The 17,991-nt window shown below is 54.4% G+C and overlaps 1 protein-coding gene and 1 long non-coding RNA gene across 3 annotated transcripts in view; one reads left to right on the top strand and one right to left on the bottom strand.

Moving 5' to 3' along the window:
• CLIP2 (CAP-Gly domain containing linker protein 2) overlaps positions 1-17,991 on the top strand; it is a 75,024-nt gene that overhangs the window by 37,562 nt on the left and 19,471 nt on the right. Inside the window, exons 3-9 of one of the 2 annotated variants that reach the window (XM_061153397.1) lie at positions 1,585-2,135; positions 5,780-5,904; positions 7,357-7,570; positions 8,557-8,754; positions 9,887-9,990; positions 12,154-12,214; positions 17,384-17,488. In XM_061153397.1, coding sequence (XP_061009380.1) covers positions 1,585-2,135; positions 5,780-5,904; positions 7,357-7,570; positions 8,557-8,754; positions 9,887-9,990; positions 12,154-12,214; positions 17,384-17,488 — 1,358 coding nt within the window. The remainder of the gene's footprint in view (positions 1-1,584; positions 2,136-5,779; positions 5,905-7,356; positions 7,571-8,556; positions 8,755-9,886; positions 9,991-12,153; positions 12,215-17,383; positions 17,489-17,991) is intronic. The other variant, XM_061153398.1, reaches the window with a different exon arrangement.
• LOC133063706 (uncharacterized) lies at positions 10,413-12,171 on the bottom strand. The gene is made up of 3 exons (XR_009694479.1): positions 11,797-12,171; positions 10,662-10,843; positions 10,413-10,506 (listed from the first exon to the last, which is right to left on the bottom strand). It is a non-coding gene; the product is annotated as an uncharacterized LOC133063706 (long non-coding RNA).

The following is a 17,991-nucleotide window of genomic DNA, read 5'->3' as shown; positions in this document are numbered from 1 at the left end:
CTGGCAGGCCACAGTCCATAGGGTCACAAAGAGTCGGACATGACTGAAGCGACTTGGCACGCATGCACACATATACAAGCAGGTTGTCCCCCTTCTATTCTTTTTCTGAGTTTACAGCACATCTGAGCCCAGGCCTGGGAGTCAGGCCCCCCAGCGAGGGTTTTTGTTCCCATTTCTGCTGTGTGGCTTTGGGCAAGGCCCATGCCTGAGCCTCAGGGTCATTCTTTCTATAAAGAAGGGCAAAATCAGGGGACCCAGTTCAGGCCACAGAGCCTGGAGTTCAGTCCAGGAATGAGGTTAAGTGCTTGCTTCCACCTCCCACACTCCTCACCCCCTCTTTTTCTGGTCTGTGTACCCTGAGGCTTGGGCTGCAGCTTGGGGATGGGGGAGGAGGGGAAGATAACAGAGAGGAGTAAGAGGGTTTACTGGCTCCTTCCTTGTCCTGAGCTGTCTGTGGCCAGCTGTCCAGAAATAGTTAGGAGCCCAGAACTGTCTGGGGAGGAAGTGGGGGGCACAGAGATCCCCCCAACAAGATCTGAATCCCACATGGGGCCATGGGTGGTCTCAGATTAACAGCTGAGGGCCTGAGCCCACCAGGGTGAGGAAGTAGCAGCTTGTAACCCTCCATCATGCATTCATTCTGCCCTCAGTTTTGAGTGACCCCGAGCAGTGGAAAGTCTTTTTTTTTTTAATTTTCTAAAATTTTAAACTTTTGAAATATTTTTTATGTGGACTATTTTTAGTCTTTATTGAATTTGTTGCAGTATTGCTACTCTTGTATTTTATGTTTTGGTTTTTGAGCACAGGGCTTGTGGGATCTTAGGACTTCCCAGGTGGCCCTAGTGGTAAAAAAAACCTGCCTGCCAATGCAGGAGATATGAGACCTGGGTTCGATCCCTGGGTTGGGTAGATCCCCTGGAGGAGGGCACGGACAACCCACTCCAGTATCCTTGCCTGGAGAAGCCCATGGACAGAGGAGCCTGGCGGACTACCGTCCATGGGGTCACAAAGAGTTGGAAACAGCTGAAGCGACTTAGCATGCTCACATGTGAGACCTTAGCTCTGACCAGAGATAGAACCCGCACCTCCTGCATTGGAAGGCGAAGTCTTAACCACTGGGCCACCAGAGAAGTCCTTTGTAACTTTTATTTTGGGGGGGTGGGGTGGGAAGGACCATACCTTGAGGCTTGCAGGATCTCACTTTCCCCACCAGGGATTGAACCTGGGCCCTGTCAGTGAATGGCCATAATCTTAACCACTAGGACACAGGGCACTCCCTATAACTCTATTTATTTACTTATTTATTTCGGGTGGAAAGCCTTCTGAGGAGGCACTGTCCTGAGCTTTTCATCCCTAGAATCTTCCAGAGAGGTTGGCAGAGTGGGGTATACCCCTACGGCCAAGGAGCCATGAGACCTGCCCCAAGCCCCACTTCCAGCCCCACCTGCCTCAGTTTCCCCATTCGTCAGGGGGCACCGGCCCCCTCCCAGCCAGACCGCACTCTGCGGGGCCGCTGAGGGTCCGGCTTCCTATTCCCCTCCCCGGACCCGAGCCCTAACCGCCACCTCTGTCCTCTCTCCACAGGCTCTCCCCTGCACAAGCAGGCTTCGGGCCCTCCGGCCGCGGCCCCCGCCGCCCCCGAGAAGCCCGGCGCCAAGGCTGCCGAGGTGGGCGACGAGTTCGCCGGGGACTTCGTGGTGGGCGAGCGCGTGTGGGTGAACGGCGTGAAGCCGGGCGTGGTGCAGTACCTGGGGGAGACGCAGTTCGCGCCCGGCCAGTGGGCGGGCGTGGTGCTGGACGAGCCGGTGGGCAAGAACGATGGCGCGGTGGGCGGCGTGCGCTACTTCGAGTGCCCGGCCCTGCAGGGCATCTTCACGCGGCCCTCCAAGCTCACGCGGCAGCCCGCGGCCGAGGGCTCGGGCAGCGACGCCCACTCGGTCGAGTCGCTGACCGCCCAGAACCTGTCGCTGCACTCGGGCACCGCCACGCCGCCGCTCACCAGCCGCGTCATCCCCCTGCGGGAGAGCGTCCTCAACAGCTCGGTCAAGACCGGCAACGAGTCGGGCTCCAACCTCTCGGACAGCGGCTCCGTGAAGCGCGGTGACAAGGACCTGCGCCTGGGAGACCGTGTGCTGGTGAGTCCCTGCCCCCGCCCCCACGCCACGTGGGCGAGCTGGATTCCCCACCCTGGGCAGGGCCGGGGGCCCACGGGGCTCGGGCGGGATTCGGGCTGGGGCACCCACACCTGGTCAGAACCACAGGGGGACCAGCGAGGGCTCGTGAAGTGGGGGCCCTGGAGACTGTTGCTGTGTACCCCTGGGCAAGTGTCTTAACCTTTCTGGGCCTGTAGTTAGTTCTTTAAGCAGCCTCCATACCGTTCTCCATAATGGTTATACAATTTACATTCTCTGGATTGTCTTTTCATTTTGTTTATGGTTTCCTTTGCTGTGCTAAAGCTTGTAAGTTTAATTAGATCCCATTTGTTTATTTTTGTTTTTATTTCTGCTATTCTAGAAGGTGGATCAGAAAAGATCTTGCTGTGATTTATGTCAAAAAGTGTTCTGCCTATGTTTTCCTCTAAGAGTTTTATAGTGTCCAGCCTTACCTTAGTAATCCGATTTGAGTTTATCTTTGTGTATGGTGTGAGGGAGTGTTCTAATTTCATTCTCTTACATGTAGCTGTTCAGTTTTCCCAGCACCACTTATTGAAGAGACTGTCCTCTCTCCATTGTCTGTTCTTGCTTCCTTTATCATAGATTAGATGACCATAGATGTGTGGGTTTATCTCTGGGCTTTCTATCTTGTTCTATTGATCTATATTTCTGTTTTGTGCCTGTACCATATTGTTTAGATTAGTGTAACTTTGTCATAGGTCTGAAGTCAGGGAACCTGATTTCTCCAGCTTCATTTTTCTTTCTCAAGATTGCTTTGGCTATTTGAGGTCTTTGGGGAACACAGAAAATTTTTAGAGCAGTGAAACTATTCTGTATGATACTGTAATGATGGGTACGTGTCATATATTTCTTGGGAATTCCCGGGCAGTCCTGTGATTGGGACTTCACTCTTTCACTGCCTAGGGCCCAGGTTTGATCCCTGGTTGGAGAACTAAGATCCTGCAAGCCCCGCCCCCGCCCAAAAAAGTGTATACAGATCATCCCATAATTATAAAGGGATCTGCCTCGGGGGCTTCTGAGAGAAACACTGATTGCTTTTCTGCTTTCCCTGCAGCTGCCTGTGGACTTGGTTGCCCTGGGTTTCTAGCACTATGTCTACCATCTTTTCTCCTGTTCTCTTTGTCTTTGAGGGCTTAATACCTTTTAAAAAAAAAGAGTCCCTTCACTGTCTTTCCAGTGCAAATTCAAGAAAGGGTGAAAATAAATGTGTGTATTTATCTACCATGTTTGTGTTAGTTGCCCGGTTGTGTCTGGGTGTTATGTGGCCCCATTGACTGTAGCCTCACCAGGCTCCTCTGTCCATGAAATTCTCCAGGCAAGAATACTGGAGTGGGTAGCCATTCCCTTCTCCAGGGGATCTTCTCAACCCAAGGATCAAACCCGGGACTTCCCACATTGCAGGCAGATTCTTTACTGTCTAAGCCACCAGGGAAGCCCCTACCATATTTATTTCTAAAGGTTACCTTCTGTGACACTCCTAAGTATGCCTCAGGTGTGTGCCCCCAAAGGAACCAGCTCCCTGATTAAAACTCACTTCATTCCCACCATTTCTTAAGGACCGGCTCTGCGCCAGACACATTGAAGATGTGAATACTAAACCTCGCAACTCAGGAGTTCTCTAGTGGCCTAATGGTTAAGATTTGGTGATTTCACTGCCTTGGCCCAGGTTCAGACACTGGTCAGGGAACTAAGATCCTGCAAACTGCACAGACAAAAAAGAAATTTTTTTTTCAGATAGGCAAAGGCTCAAATATTTTATTTCCTCATGCACCTCGTCTTAGAAAGCAGTGGAAGGCTCTACCAAAGTAAGTGAATAAACCAAGAAAAAAGAAGATATTGCATCCAAGAAATGGGAAATCCAGCCCAGGAGGGAAGAAGAGGGACTCCTCAGGGTGATGGAGTGGTGGCCTGGAGTGATGGCTACGCAGCAGAGGGACTCCCAGCTCCAGGAGAGTCTTCTCCAGAAAGAATCTGATGGAGTTCTCAATGCCTCTGCACATCTTGACAGGAGATTCTAGAGGGCTGAGAGAGTTTGGGGTTAACCTAGTGTGAAGGTGGTAAAACATAACAAACAATCATAGAAGACAGTTGTTATCTGTAGGGAAAATTGGTCGTGGGAAGGAAAAGTTTCTGTATCCACCCATCCGTGTCTGTGACTAGTGTTTACTTAAGTCCCAGCACCATCAGCCTGGAGTCTGATGAAAATTCAGCTGTTGATATGTGGAAGGAGTAGAGAGCCAGTAGGGGTGGGTTCAGCCTCCCCTTCCTTGACGAGAAGTCAATGGATGTCACTCCAAACTGAAAAATTAACAAGTAGCAATATAAGCTTGTCAATTAGAAATATGCAGTCAATACCAAAAACTTCATCGTAAAGAGTTCAAGTGCTTCTGGAGAGAAGTAGAGAAACTCCCAGGGCTTTTTAAGACTTTGGACGTATTTGACTCTTTATGTATATGTGTGTGTTAGTTGCTCAGTCGTGTCCGACTCTGCAACCCCAGGAACCGTAGCCCACCAGGCTCCTCTGTCCATGGGCTTTCCCAGGCAAGAATACTGGGGTAGGTCGCCATTTCCTTCTCCAGGGGATCTTCCCCACCCAGGGATCAAACCCGGGTCTCTCGCATTGCCGGCAGATTCCTTACCATTTGAGCCACCAGGGAAGCCCCTTTCTGTATATATGTAAACTTAACTAAAAGTTTTTTAAACCATTTTTTACAGTAATATTCCTGATTATTGGCCTGTTCATTGAGTTCTTTTAACTGTGGTAAAATACACATACCAGGTGGGTGGGATGAACTGGGAGATTGGGGTTGACATATACACTGTACACTGCTATGTATAAAATAGAAAACTAAGAACCTACTGAACAACACAGGAAACTACTCAGTGCTCTGCGGTGACCTAAACGGGAAGGAAATCCAAAGCAGAGGAGATATCTGTATGTGCAGAGCTGATGCGCTTTGCTGCACAGAAAAAATTAACACCACATTGAAAATCAGCTGTACTCCAATAAAAGTTAACTTTAAAAATTAAAAAAAATAAAATACACATAACATTTACCTTCTTAACCATTTTTGAGTACAATTCAGTGATGTTAAGTAATAGATTCATGTTGTGGTAGTACAACAGATCTCTTTTATCTTGTGAAACTGAAACTCATTCCTATTAAAACAATAACCCCATTTCCCCTCCCTCCCAGCTCCTGGCAACCCCCATTCAAACCATTTTTAGGGATAACATATATTGCGCTCTTGTATGTACCAGACACTGCACAAACAGTACTTAATCCTCACCAGAACCCTTTTGACAGATGAAGCAAAGTTAAAGCTCAGAGAGGTTAGGTAACTGGCCCAAGCTCACACAGCTTGTAAGTGGTAGCGTTTGAATACAAGTCTGTCTTTCTGACTCCAGAGCTGTCGCTCAGGACAGCCTTGGGAAGCATTGGTTATACCTGCATCCCTCCCAGCTGTCCTCGAGCTCCCTCCATCTCCCCTAAACCTTGCATACTGGAAGGGAGGGGTGGGATGAGCCTGGGCGCCTGGGTACCTGTACCATCTCTGCTCTTCCCACTGCATCCTCCGGACCTGAGTCTCTCTGTGTACCACCAGGTTGGCGGGACGAAGACTGGCGTGGTGCGGTATGTGGGGGAGACAGACTTTGCCAAGGGCGAGTGGTGTGGCGTGGAACTGGATGAGCCCCTTGGGAAGAACGATGGGGCGGTGGCGGGCACCAGGTATGGTGGGCTTCCCCTGGGCAGGAGGAAGGGGGGTCCTCTTCTGGGATGGGTGCAGGGCACAGGGTTGGGGCATCTGGGGATGCCAGCATGGAGCATCCGGTGGCTGTGCCTGTATACGTGCTTCCATAGCAGCTCATGGAAGCAGATGGTGGGGCTGTCACTCCCATTTTACAGATTAGATAACCAAGGCCAGAGAGGTCATTTCTCAAGATGACACAGAGAGTCACGAGCAAGTGCTAGGAGAGTCATCTGTCCCTGTGTTCCCTTCCCCATGCCACCTTGGCTGAGGGCAGTGGGGGTACCAGAAAAGGAGAGGCAGTGGTCCCTGCCTTCTGGGAGATGCCCTGGATGACACAGGAAATAATCAGTGCTTGGTGCTCTACAGCTTGGTGCTCACAGCTGGGTCGCAGGTTTCTCAGCATCTCTCATTAAAGGGAATTGACTGTCAGGAATTCTGGATCGAGAGGATCTAGGACTGTTCCTGGGCCCATTGGGAATGGGAAGGGTGATGTGATGAGTGAAGAGTGTCAGGGGTGTGGGGCTAAGGGGAGGTGGCCTGCGAGCCTATTTTTGTCCCTGGGCTGGATACTGTGCTCCAAGTGAGGCTGGGACAGCTCTGAGGAGGAAGGTCTGCTAGGCTGGGGGTCAGCCTGAACAAAGACCTGAATGCAGGAAGCGGCGGCATGGCATCGCAGTTTCATGGTGAGCCGGAAACTCTGCAGGACTAGTTCCTTGGTCCCGTGTGGAATCCCTGGCCAGAGAGCTTTTGAGAGAAGATGCTCCAAAGTTTCCATGACAACACTTGCCTTCCTGTTTTCAAGGCGAATGTTTCTCTCAACTTACTCTTGCTTTCAGAATTCAGAGGAAGGTTGGTCAGCATCACCCCTAAGGTGCTTCCTTCCTGTTTCTGCTTCTCCACGCAGGGAGCTCTGTGGACAGAGAACCTTGGCTCTGGGGGTCGTCCAGGGGCATCCAGGAGAGTGGGGTTGCCCATATGGCTGGGGGCCTCTGGTGTGTGAGCAGAGCCGAAGCATTGAGGGCTTTGGACTCCACTGGGTCCAGTCTCAACTTTGCCATTTAACCAGCTGTGTGACTGTGGCAGGTTGCTTAACTTCTCTGAGCCTACGTCTTATTTGTGAAAAATAGATAACAATAGAGTGGTTGGGGGACTGACATGAGCATTTATGAAAGGGACTGGCAGGGAGCAGGTGTTCATCGATTGTTATTCCCCCATCCCCCAGAAATATGTCCAATGGCTGTGCAGAATAGCAGACCCTGCTCACCTCTCTGCCTTTTCTGGGAGTCCGGTCTATTGGTCTTATGGTATGGGTGATGGGTCCCCGAGGAGAAACCCCTCTCTCTTTGCTGGGCTCTGAAAAGGTGGGGAAGGCAGGCCAGGCTCCAGGCTCTGGGGCGATAATGGCAGCGTGGTCTCTCCTGCCCCTCTAGGTACTTCCAGTGCCCACCCAAGTTTGGTCTCTTCGCGCCCATCCACAAGGTGATCCGCATTGGCTTCCCGTCCACCAGCCCGGCCAAGGCCAAGAAGACCAAGCGCATGGCCATGGGTGTGTCGGCGCTGACCCACAGTCCCAGCAGCTCCTCCATCAGCTCTGTCAGCTCCGTGGCCTCCTCCGTGGGTGGCCGGCCCAGCCGCAGTGGCCTGGTGAGGATGGGGGACTGGGGAGGGCTACCCTGATATGTGTATGGGGATATGGAGGGTGGGGCTGTAGAGATTCAGGTGTCTTCTGACTTACTGTGGCTCTAGGCATCTGTATTTGGATTTTTTTTTCTTTAAATATTTAATAGAAGTTTCTATAAAAGAACATGGAAACTTAGGCCCTTAAACTGAGATATACATTTCAGGTGCTAAGGTAGAAGTTTGGAGTTTTTGAACAAAGATGAAAGTGTAAGGATTTCCCTGCTGGACCAGTGGTTAAGAATCTTTCTGCCAATGCAGGGGATATGGGTTCAACCCTTGGTCTGGAAACTAAGATCCCACCGGTCACAGGGCAATTAAATCCGTGAGCCACAACCACTCAGCCCACAGGCCACAACTAGAGAGTAGCCCCCACTCACCACAAGTAGAGAAAGCCCACATGCAGCAACCAGCACCACCAACAAGTAAATAATTTTAAAAAAGAAAGTATACATTTTCATAGCAGAGAAATTGACTTGTTTACATTTATTGTTATTTTTCTATGACTGATGTGTCAGTAGTCTCAAGCCCTTTCCTAGGAATTAAAGAGGGTCATACAAATGCAGAGCAGGTAATACGGGTGGAGGGCAGGCAGTTTAGAAAGGCTGGTACCTCACCTGGGGTGAGGAGAGAAGGTGAGGTTGCCGTGCAGAGTTCTGTCTACACGGGGTTCCTCCTAGTCCAGGAGAGGGTGGCCCAGGTGGGAGACCCCGCCATGAGATGGAGTCCAGGGGCTATAACTTTCCTGGGAACGGGGAGTTCCCTGGATCTCAAACGTCACGATTCCCTCCATGTAAGTAGGCAGAGTGTCTAGGGCCCTGGGAAGGGGGAGGAGCCGGACCCTAGGAGTCCAGGCACTTGGGCCCCGCGCCCCCCACCTGTGGGGTGACTGGGGGTTGTCTGGCTGGAGCTCCACACTCCTGAGTCCCGCCTGCTCCCGCGCCTCCCTGCAGCTCACCGAGACCTCCTCGCGCTACGCCCGCAAGATCTCGGGCACCACGGCCTTGCAGGAGGCGCTGAAGGAGAAGCAGCAGCACATAGAACAGCTGCTGGCTGAACGGGACCTGGAGCGGGCCGAGGTGGCCAAGGCCACGAGCCACATCTGCGAGGTGGAGAAGGAGATCGCCCTGCTCAAGGCGCAGCACGAGCAGGTGGGTGGGCGGGTTGGGGTGGTGGGGTCCCCAGCGGGGTACCGGCGGCCTCCTCGGGCCAGTCTTGTCCATCCCTCACGCTCAGAGAGGAGAACTCGGGGTGTTCTGAGATGCGGGTTACCAACCTCCCCCATCCTCCTGGTGATTTTCCTTCCAGTGGCGGGTCCACATTCCTCCAGAACCTGGATACAGGCTTGCGTATCCTGCTTTTTCCTACTTCCTATAGTGTGAGCAGGGCTTCCCTGGTGGGTTAGACGGTAAAGAAATCCACCTGCAATGTGGGAGACCGGGGATCAATCCCAGGCTCGGCAAGATCCCCTGGAGAAGGGAATGGCAACCCACTCCAGTATTCTTGCCTGGAGAATCCCAAGGCCAGAGGAGCCTGGCAGGCTACAGTCTGTGGAGTTGCAAAGAGTCAGACCCGACTGAAGCTACTGACACACATAGCCCGAGCATGATTTCTAGGTCACGGAAAATTCTTCCCCGTTTGAACGGCTGCATTGCCATCTATCACAGGCTGTGTCCTTACCCACGTGGCCTGTTCCCTGCTGGTGTTCATGTGGTTTTCCAATTCCTCACTTTTTCTAAATAATTTCTAATACTAAAATGTTTTGAGGGTACAAATGTCCACATTTCAGATCACGTTTCTGAGCAGATTCTAGGGCTGGGTTTCAGGGAAGGAAGGCATCCCCCATCACCTTGATTCTCCTGTTGTCACGTGTTCCTTCTTCCCTGGCGCTTGTCCCCCACCTGGGAGCTCCCTCCTGGGCCCCTGTCCTCATTTGGAGCCCGGCTCCCCCTTCCCTCGGGTTCTGGAATTATTCAGGCCAAGCTCACGTGTGTGCTGTGACGGGGCATCCACAAGACAGAAGTTCTCATAGGGCCTCAGGGTGGGGGGAGGGGCAGGTCCTGGGGGCAGGCGGACCTCACCCGCACTGGGTGAGGCTGGCCCTTTTCCCTCACACCTAGACCCACAGTTCCTGCCTGACTGGGCTGGAAGGGGCGTAGGGGTGGCTGGGATTCCAGGCCTGCCTGCTTGCATCTCCGCTGCCTCTCCCCATCCCTCCCCACCCTGGCTCCCAGGCCCCTGGGAGGAAGCTGACCCTGTCCGGGCCCTCGGCTCGGGGCCCAGTATGTTGCAGAGGCAGAAGAAAAGCTGCAGCGGGCCCGGCTCCTGGTGGAGAGCGTGCGGAAAGAGAAGGTGGACCTGTCCAACCAGCTGGAGGAGGAGAGGAGGTACGTGCTGCCCCGGGCCCTGTCCTGGGGGGACACTCCCAGAGCCTCATTGAGGATGGCTCGGGACCAACAGGCCCAAACCCTGCCTCCACCACCTGTGTCACCTGGGCTGGTGACACGAGCCCTGCAGGCCTCAGTCCTCTCATCTGCAAAGTGGGGTGATGACCCCCATCTCTGCAGGCTGTTGGGAGGACTTGCAAGATAACCCCAGTGAAGCGCCTGGCGACAGCGCTGAGCACATGGGAGACAGCATGTCTGTCACTGCTTTCCTTCCTGACGTGGGGTTCACTGTTCCTGCCCTGCCTGGCTTGTGTAGCATCATGAGAACGCCTGGGGAGGGCAGTGGGGGGGGGGCCTCTCACTAGGGAGACGTGTACCCCACGTGCCCACACCGTGACCCAGTTCAGCACAGGGGATACTTGCCTCTGCTCCAGGCAGGTCCTGCCAGTGGAGCGTGCAGCCTGTGTCCTGAAGCTTCATTTCCATTTCCCGTGTCAGGAAACTGAGGCTCAGCAGCTGCAGGAAAAGGCCACTGGAAACACTGGGGGTCAGCCCCCAGGCTGGGTGCTTTACCTGCCCCGTCTCTCTGTCTTACAATGAACCCAGGAGGGAGGTATTGCCCCCAACTCACAGATGAGAAAACTGAGGCTCAGAGCAGGGAAGGGACTCACCTGAGGTCACTAGTCTTGTTAGTGGTGCTGCTGGCTCTTTGTGACCTGCCAGGGTGGCGATTGGGGTTTGTGTTCCCTCCGTGTGGGGTCTCTGGGCTGACTTGGTCCTGGAACACCTGGCGGGGCTCAGAGCCCACGAGGGCCAGGTTCTCCTCAGGCCCAGGAGCCTCTCTGTCTCCGAGCTGCTGATAAACAGATTTCTGCAGCTTCTCCTGCTCCCCCGGGCAGCAGGCAGCCCCCAGCCCCAGCCCCCCACCTCCCCAACTTGGGTCTGCTCTTGGGCTTTCAGCCCAGGCGTGTGCTCCAGGGGCTGTTGTTACTGTCTGACTCCGGGAGAGGAGGGCTTATTTATATCTGCCTGAGACCGTCAGCGGGGCCCACACAACTGGTTCCCATGGCAACGCGCCTGATGCCAACAAACAAAAACAGATCCCTGAGACATCGTGGGAGTTGCGTTCAGGAAGTCCTGGGTACAAGGGCCAGCATTGCCTGGCGCTTGCTGTGTGACCTTGGGCAGGTCACTCGCCCTCTCTGGGCCTCAGTTTCATCCTCTGCTGAGAGCCGTCACGAGGCCCCAGGAGCAGCCGCTTTGTGAGCTATAATGTGCCTGTGTCTCTCCCCGGTGCTCTCTTGGGGGTTGGGGGGTGTCCTTGGGATGGGCCCCACACCTGCGGCAGGGCGCTGGGGGCCCTCCACATCAGGGAGCAGCCCAAGCAGTGGGGGCTGGAACTCTGGGCCCTGATTCTGAGGGGAAGGAGGATGGGGTCAGTAGGGGAAGAAGCCCACCCTCCTTCTTTCCCCTTAGACTATTTGATGCAGCCTATCTGTTCTCTGCTATGATGAAAACAGAGCTGATTCTGCTTCATTTACTATCCATTCTATCATTTATTCCCACAACCACCCTAGAGGGGAAAGATACTGCATTAAACACAGCTATTTTGCAGGAGAAGGAAGGATTTACTACTTGCAGCAAGTAAGGAGAACACTGGGGACCTTTCCTTAACCAGTGTCTCCTGTACACTCCTATTTTAGAGAAGTCCATGTTCTCTGTGTAGAGCTTGGATCAGGAAGTTGGGAGAGCTGGGGATATCCAGGAGGCTCCGCCCCCACCAGCCATGAGGCTCTGGGACAGTACCTTCTGGGTACTCTGAATGTGGACTCGAGGCTTCTTGTGGCCTTGGCTCTCTCTGCCATTGTTGACTTGGCAAAGCCTACCCCTCTGGGTAGGGGTCCCTTATGGGCTTCCCCGATGGCTCAGCGGGTAAAGAATCCACCTGCAATGCAGGAAACACAGGTTCAGTGCCTGAGTCGGGAAGATCCCCTGGAGAAGGAAATGACAACCCACTTCAGAATTCTTGCCTGAAGAATCCCATGGACAGAGGAGCCTGGTGGGCTACAGTCCAGGGGGTCGCAAAGAGTCAGACACGACTGAGCAGGAGCACGGACGGACCCCTCTGGGTGAAGCCTGCTCAGCCCCCTTTCTCCTCTGCAGGAAGGTGGAGGACCTGCAGTTCCGAGTGGAAGAGGAGTCCATCACCAAGGGCGACCTGGAGGTAATGGTCAAAGGCCCCCAGACTTCCCCCTAGGCTTGCACCCCAGGCTTAGCCCTCAAAGGGAAAATCGTCATGAGGTCCAGGCAGCAACACTGAGCCCTGTGGGAGGGGACCGTGGGGACGGTGAGGTAGACAAACTGGGAAGAGTCAAAGGTCATACCCTGGGAGCGTGGGGAGGGGCCAGTCAGGAGAGACTTAGGCATCAGAAGTGGGAATGGCTCAGCTCCAGGAGCCCCAGAGGGGCCACGCTTCCCGGGTCAGCAGCTGGGTGGGATGGACCCAGGGCATCCACAGAGCTGGCCCTGAGGATATGGTGGTTGGGCTCCCTGTCCCTTCTTTCTTGGGCAGTATCCCTAAAGGTGTTCCCTGGGCCCTCCGTTCATCTTAAATTCCAGCTAGACCTTTGGCTGGGAATAGTTTGTGGTTGAGTCACAGAATTTATAGATGGGAAAACAGGCTCAGAAAGGCAAAAGGGACTCACCCAGTCATGGTGCATGTCAGCAGCCACTGGGACCAGGACCCAGGACTCCTGACTCCCAAGTCTAACCCGTAAGGATGGCCAGTTACAGCACCTCCTCAATCACAGCACCTGGCCGAGGGGTCTGGGCCCCAATGGGCCTTTCACTCTCACTCTCCGATCCCACTCACCCTTTCTGAGCGGAGGTATGGAGGACACTCACATCAATCAGCAAAGCACCTATGGACCCCTGCCACCCAAGACAGACACCAGCCTTCCTCACCAAACCATCTGGAGTCCGCAGGGCTCACTAGGCCTGCTCACAGTCGGGTGGGTTGGAATGCCTTTCTGCCATGACCCTCCCTGCTCCCTGGGAGGTGACAGAAAATGTGGACTCCCGGAGCCATCAGATGAGGCAGAGGGCAGTCAGCTCAGTCCCTCTGCACATTGCAGTCCTGACCCTGGTCTTGGGCAGTCATTTCCTCTCCCTGGACCTCCATTTGCTCCTCTGGTAAATGAGGAGGTTGAACCGGTCAGTGATTTCCCAGCTTGAGAATTCGTCACCCAATAGGTGTGTTCAGACCCAGAACTCTGGACCCAAGTGGCTATACAGTAGATCTGGGTGGGACCCAAGGGTTTGCATTTCTAACAAGTTGCCAGGTGATGCTGACCTGGGGACCACACTTTGGGAATCACTGCCCTGGATCATTTCTGAGCTCCGATGGGAAACTATACGGCTTCTGATTTTGTGAAAGAGCCGTGTTGAAACCCCTCTGACTTACAGCATTCAGCAAAATTGTACAAATGGCTGTCCTATCCCTGAATGACCCTGGCTGGGGAGGGATGTGTGTGATCTTGGGTCACTGACGGCTGCCCCTGTTGGGACGGGTTTTGCTGCCTGAGCTTTAAAGGATGGCTCCTGGGGCACAACCTGGTGTAGGAACCCCAGCCTGGCATCCAGTGTTCCAATGTAAATTTCTAGCTTAGCCAAGGGGCCGGTTATGTGGTTGACATTTAGCAAGCTCTTCCGTGGGGTGGCTGCCCTCCCGAAGGGATTGGGGGTGGAGGTCGCTCCCGGGAAAAGCACCTGTGATTGCAAAGACATCTGGTAACTGCTAACTCCAGTCATCACAGGGTGGGGGGCCGGTGGGCGGGTTACTAAAAGGCTGCAGGGAAATCTCACAGCACCAAGGGCAGGCAGTTCAGAGAACTGGAAGGAGGAGCAGCATCAGAAACGGAGTCTCTTCCCCCCTCACTCGCCTCCCTCTTCTCATGACTCGTGGTCAGTCTGTCTGTCTCTCACTGTGTCTGCAGGTGTCTCGACACATCTCCTCCCTTCTGCCCTGACATCCACCTGCCCGGCCCCTCCCCGGCTCCAGCACTTACTGTCTCCCAGCTGTCCTCTTGAGAGAATCTGATTGGTCCGAGGCTAGCCAATGGGCTGTCTTGCTTTGGATCGGTGTCCACCCCAGATCCAATCAGCCCTGGCTGAGAGAGGAGGAGGGTGGGGCAAACGGTGACGGACAGCTAGTTCAGTCCAAGGGCAGTGGAGTCCCATTGCTGCTGTTTCTGTTGTGACCATATTCATGGCAACCGGAAGGCACATGGACCCAAGTCCCTCTCATCCCCAACCCCATCTGAAAGTCAAAAGTAAGCCCCCAGAACACCTTGAGCTCCTCCTAGGACCCCTCCAGCTATGTGACCCCATTGCTCTGCTTGTCCTCCCTCCCCCAAATGTGTGAGATGTCCCATGACAGCCTCTCACCGCCTTTCTGACCTTGACTGTTGGCCTGTGCAGGGGCTCAGTCTCAGGCTTCACTCTTGCTGAGAGCGTCCAGTCTGTGGCACTAAATGCCTTGTGTAAGCCCACGATTTCCTTGGTCCTCCCCCAAACTCCACACCAGCATACCCACAGGACATCTCCACCAGGAGAAGCAAATGACAGGCATTTGTAGCACCTTCTGGGGCTGCAGAAAGAAAAACAATCACAGTTCAGCGGCGGCTCCAGACAACACACATTGATGCGCTCACAGTGCTGGAGGTCAGAAGTCTGAAATCGAGGTATGGGCAGGGTCAATTCCATGCCTCTCTCCCAGCTCTGGTAGGATTGCTGGCAGCCGCTGGTGTTCCTCGGCTTGTCGCGGCATCCCTGCCTCCGTGGTCACGTGACCTTCCTCTTTATGTGTCCCTGTGTCTCTTCACGTGACCTTAAAAGGAAGTCATCAGACCCACCTTAACCCAGGATGACTTCATCCTAACTGTTTACCTGTGCAAAGACACTATTCAAAACAAGGTCACATTCTGAGGTTCTGAAGTAGACAGGAAATTTGGGGGTTTATCATCCAGGGGGCTTGTGTTATTGTTCTGTTGATTAAATAGCATCTCGCTGTTATTTTTCATTGGCTTGGGAACACCCACTGTAACAGGAAGAGACGGAACTCAGAATCAGCTGTTTGTTGGGAACTGGCTGTGCAGCTCAAGGCCTCGAGGGAGATGAAAAGGGGCGACGACCTTCAGGAGCCCCTTGTGCGGTTGGGGAAACGCCCTCCCAGCCCCCAGTTGATTGATAACACCAGTCCTCTGTTACCTGAGGGGTGTCCCAAGGCAGAGACTTTGTGCTTTGGAGTAGGGTAGACACTGTGCATGCAAGGAGAAGAGAAAAAATGGTAGGTCAGGGGCTCAGACCAGGCTTCACCGAGCTTCCAGGATTTGGACAGGGGCAGGGACACAGGGAGGCCCCACTGCTGGAGCCTCCATCACTGCTCTGTGTTGCTGCCAAAAGTCCGTGTCTCCCCTCCATGGAGTCAGGCTTGGTTTGGGGAAGGGCCCCAGTTCTGAAATCCAGACGTCTTGAGCTCTAGGCTTCATGCTGTCCCAGGTTGCTGGGTGATTCTGAGCCTGAGGGTGTCCCGCTGGCATGGCCTCTCTCTCCTATGAGTTGGGGAGACAGCTGAGACACCGCGGGATGGGGTAGGTTCTAAAGTTGGTGTGTGAAACAAAAATTACGCCCATGCTTACACCGCCCTGCAGATAAGCGTGGTGGCTGCTGCTCCTCACGCCCTGGGCAGCATCCTTGGAGCAGAATAAAAGCCAGATTGTCCATCTCACTAAAACCTAGCCTTTAGAGGCACTTTCCCTCCCCAAACTCCTAGGACTGAACTTAATTAAATTAAGCAAGCGCCTCCTATGAGTTCCCCTGTGCCCACAGGGAGACCCCAACCCAGGGAACAGGAGGCTGAGAGTTCTGAAAGTGACAAGAAGGGGGCTTCTGCGGTGGCTGGGGTACCAAATGAAGTTGACCTTGAAATTGTGAAGCTAGAAGCTTTTTCCTGCCCTTGGGACCACCAATATGGTATTTGTGATCAGGCTCTGTCTGGTGCCTGGGGTCTCTAAGAGTCGGACACGACTTGGCAACACTTGCACTCTTTTTTTCAATTTAGTGTGGGCGGAATCTCAGGCAGGGTTGCCGTGCCCACCATCAGGGGGAGAGAATCAGGGGGGACCATGGCCCCTGCAAGGCTGGGGTTGACTCACCATCTTTACCCCTTAACTTTCCAAAAGAGACGGACCATGGCTGTCTTGTAGCACTGCGCCATGCTGCCCTCTTGGGGAGAGAGAGAGACACCTTTGTTCCTTTAGGAGAATTCACAGGAATGAGATCGGGAGGCGAAGGACATAAAGGTCTCTATCGCTCTTGATGAATTGCGTGCGTGTTTCTGAGACGATTCTATCAGTCTGCACTGTCGCTGTCTCCCTCACTTGTGCCGGGTGTGTATTCTTGGGTTTTACACAGTAGTGCTGTGGTGCTCAGCCTGCCTCCCCGGGAACTGCCGCTCGCTTCTTCTGTCACCTCTGTCTCTCCTTGGTGATGACGGGCTGAGCCGAAGGATGCAGCCAACCCTCTGGCTTCTCCGTGCCGAAAACTTGGGGTCCAGACTCTTCTGGATGCCCTGAGCCTTGAGCCTCCTGCTGCCCCCGCAGATCTATTGGGGTAAAATTGAAATGCCAGCCTGGATGCCCTGAGAATGCGTTGCTTTGTTAGCGTGTGAGGCGGGTGTTGTGAAGCTGGGACAAAAGTGCCCTTGTGCTTTTGGGAGACCAGGCGTCCGCGGCAGGGGGCCCCGGGGAGTGGGCACCACTGGGGCCTGGTTCGGGGCAGGGCGATGGGAGACACAGCCCAGCCTCCACTTAGGAAGCCGGCTAGGGGAATCCTGATGGTGTGGGTGTATTTGAAACCCTTCCTTCCAGTTGGTTCAACATTCAAGACAGGCCCGGGGACCAGGAAACCTGGGGTCATTTACTCATCCAGCCATCCTGGGGGTTTCCTGGGTGCAGGTATCTGGGCGGAAAGCGGCTCTTGGCTCCCTGATGAGAGGTGGGGAGTAGGCGGGGCTCCTCCCCAGGAGCTGCGAGGGGAAGGGCCACGTGGGGGTGGTGACAGAAGGGACCCGGGTGTCCGTTGTCGCCCCATCCAGGGGCTGGCTTGGGCAAGGTTGCTGCAGCCTGTCCTCTGCCCTTAAACAGATCCTGCTGAGGCTCAGCGAGGGGCGGGCGCCTCCCCAGACCTCCTCTCTTCCTTCCACTGCTCTCCTGTCTTGCGCACAGAAGATGACCTGCCTCTCTCTCTCTCTCTGTTTTCTCTCTTCCTCCGGCTTCCTCTCGCCTGTGCTCCTCTCTCCTGTCCCACCTCGCCACCCGCCCGGGGTGGACAGACCCAGACGCAGCTGGAGCACGCGCGCATCGGGGAGCTGGAGCAAAACCTGCTACTGGAGAAGGCGCAGGCCGAGCGGCTGCTCCGAGAACTAGCCGACAACCGGGTAACCGCCGCCGCCAGCGCCTTGGCCCGCCGGCGCCCTGTCAGCTTCCCTGTTTTATTATTTTCTCTCTCTCTCTGGCTGCTCTCCTCCCAGTTTTGTTGGGTTTTTGTTTTTCCCTTTTGCATCCCTTCTAGGAGGGCAGTGCCGGTTTAGGAACGTGCTTCTGTGCTCCTCTGCCGTGTGATGCTGGTTGGAGGAGGGGGGAGGTCTTGGTTCTCCGGGACTTTGCGCCCCAGCTCGTGGTCCCAATGGCCGGGGAAGGTCCCGTGAGAGCCTCTCCCACCCCTCACCCATGCCTTGCCCAGACAATGCTCTGTCATGTTCAGAAATTTGGGGCTCTTGGGAACATTCCGCCCCTTGTGTGGATGACCCATCCACCCCTCCCTTCTCCCCAGGCTGGGGAAGGCAGTGGTCGGGGGACTGGGGATCCAAGGTCTTCAATAGGATGGCGCGGGATGGGGGGTGGGGGGGTGCAGCCTGAAGGACCTGGGGCTGAGGGAGTG

The sequence above is a fragment of the Dama dama genome, chromosome 10 (assembly GCF_033118175.1).
Source record: "Dama dama isolate Ldn47 chromosome 10, ASM3311817v1, whole genome shotgun sequence".
NCBI lineage: Eukaryota > Metazoa > Chordata > Mammalia > Artiodactyla > Cervidae > Dama > Dama dama.
The sequence above is the reverse complement of the archived record's forward strand: the minus strand, read 5'-3'. Positions and strand labels throughout refer to the sequence as shown.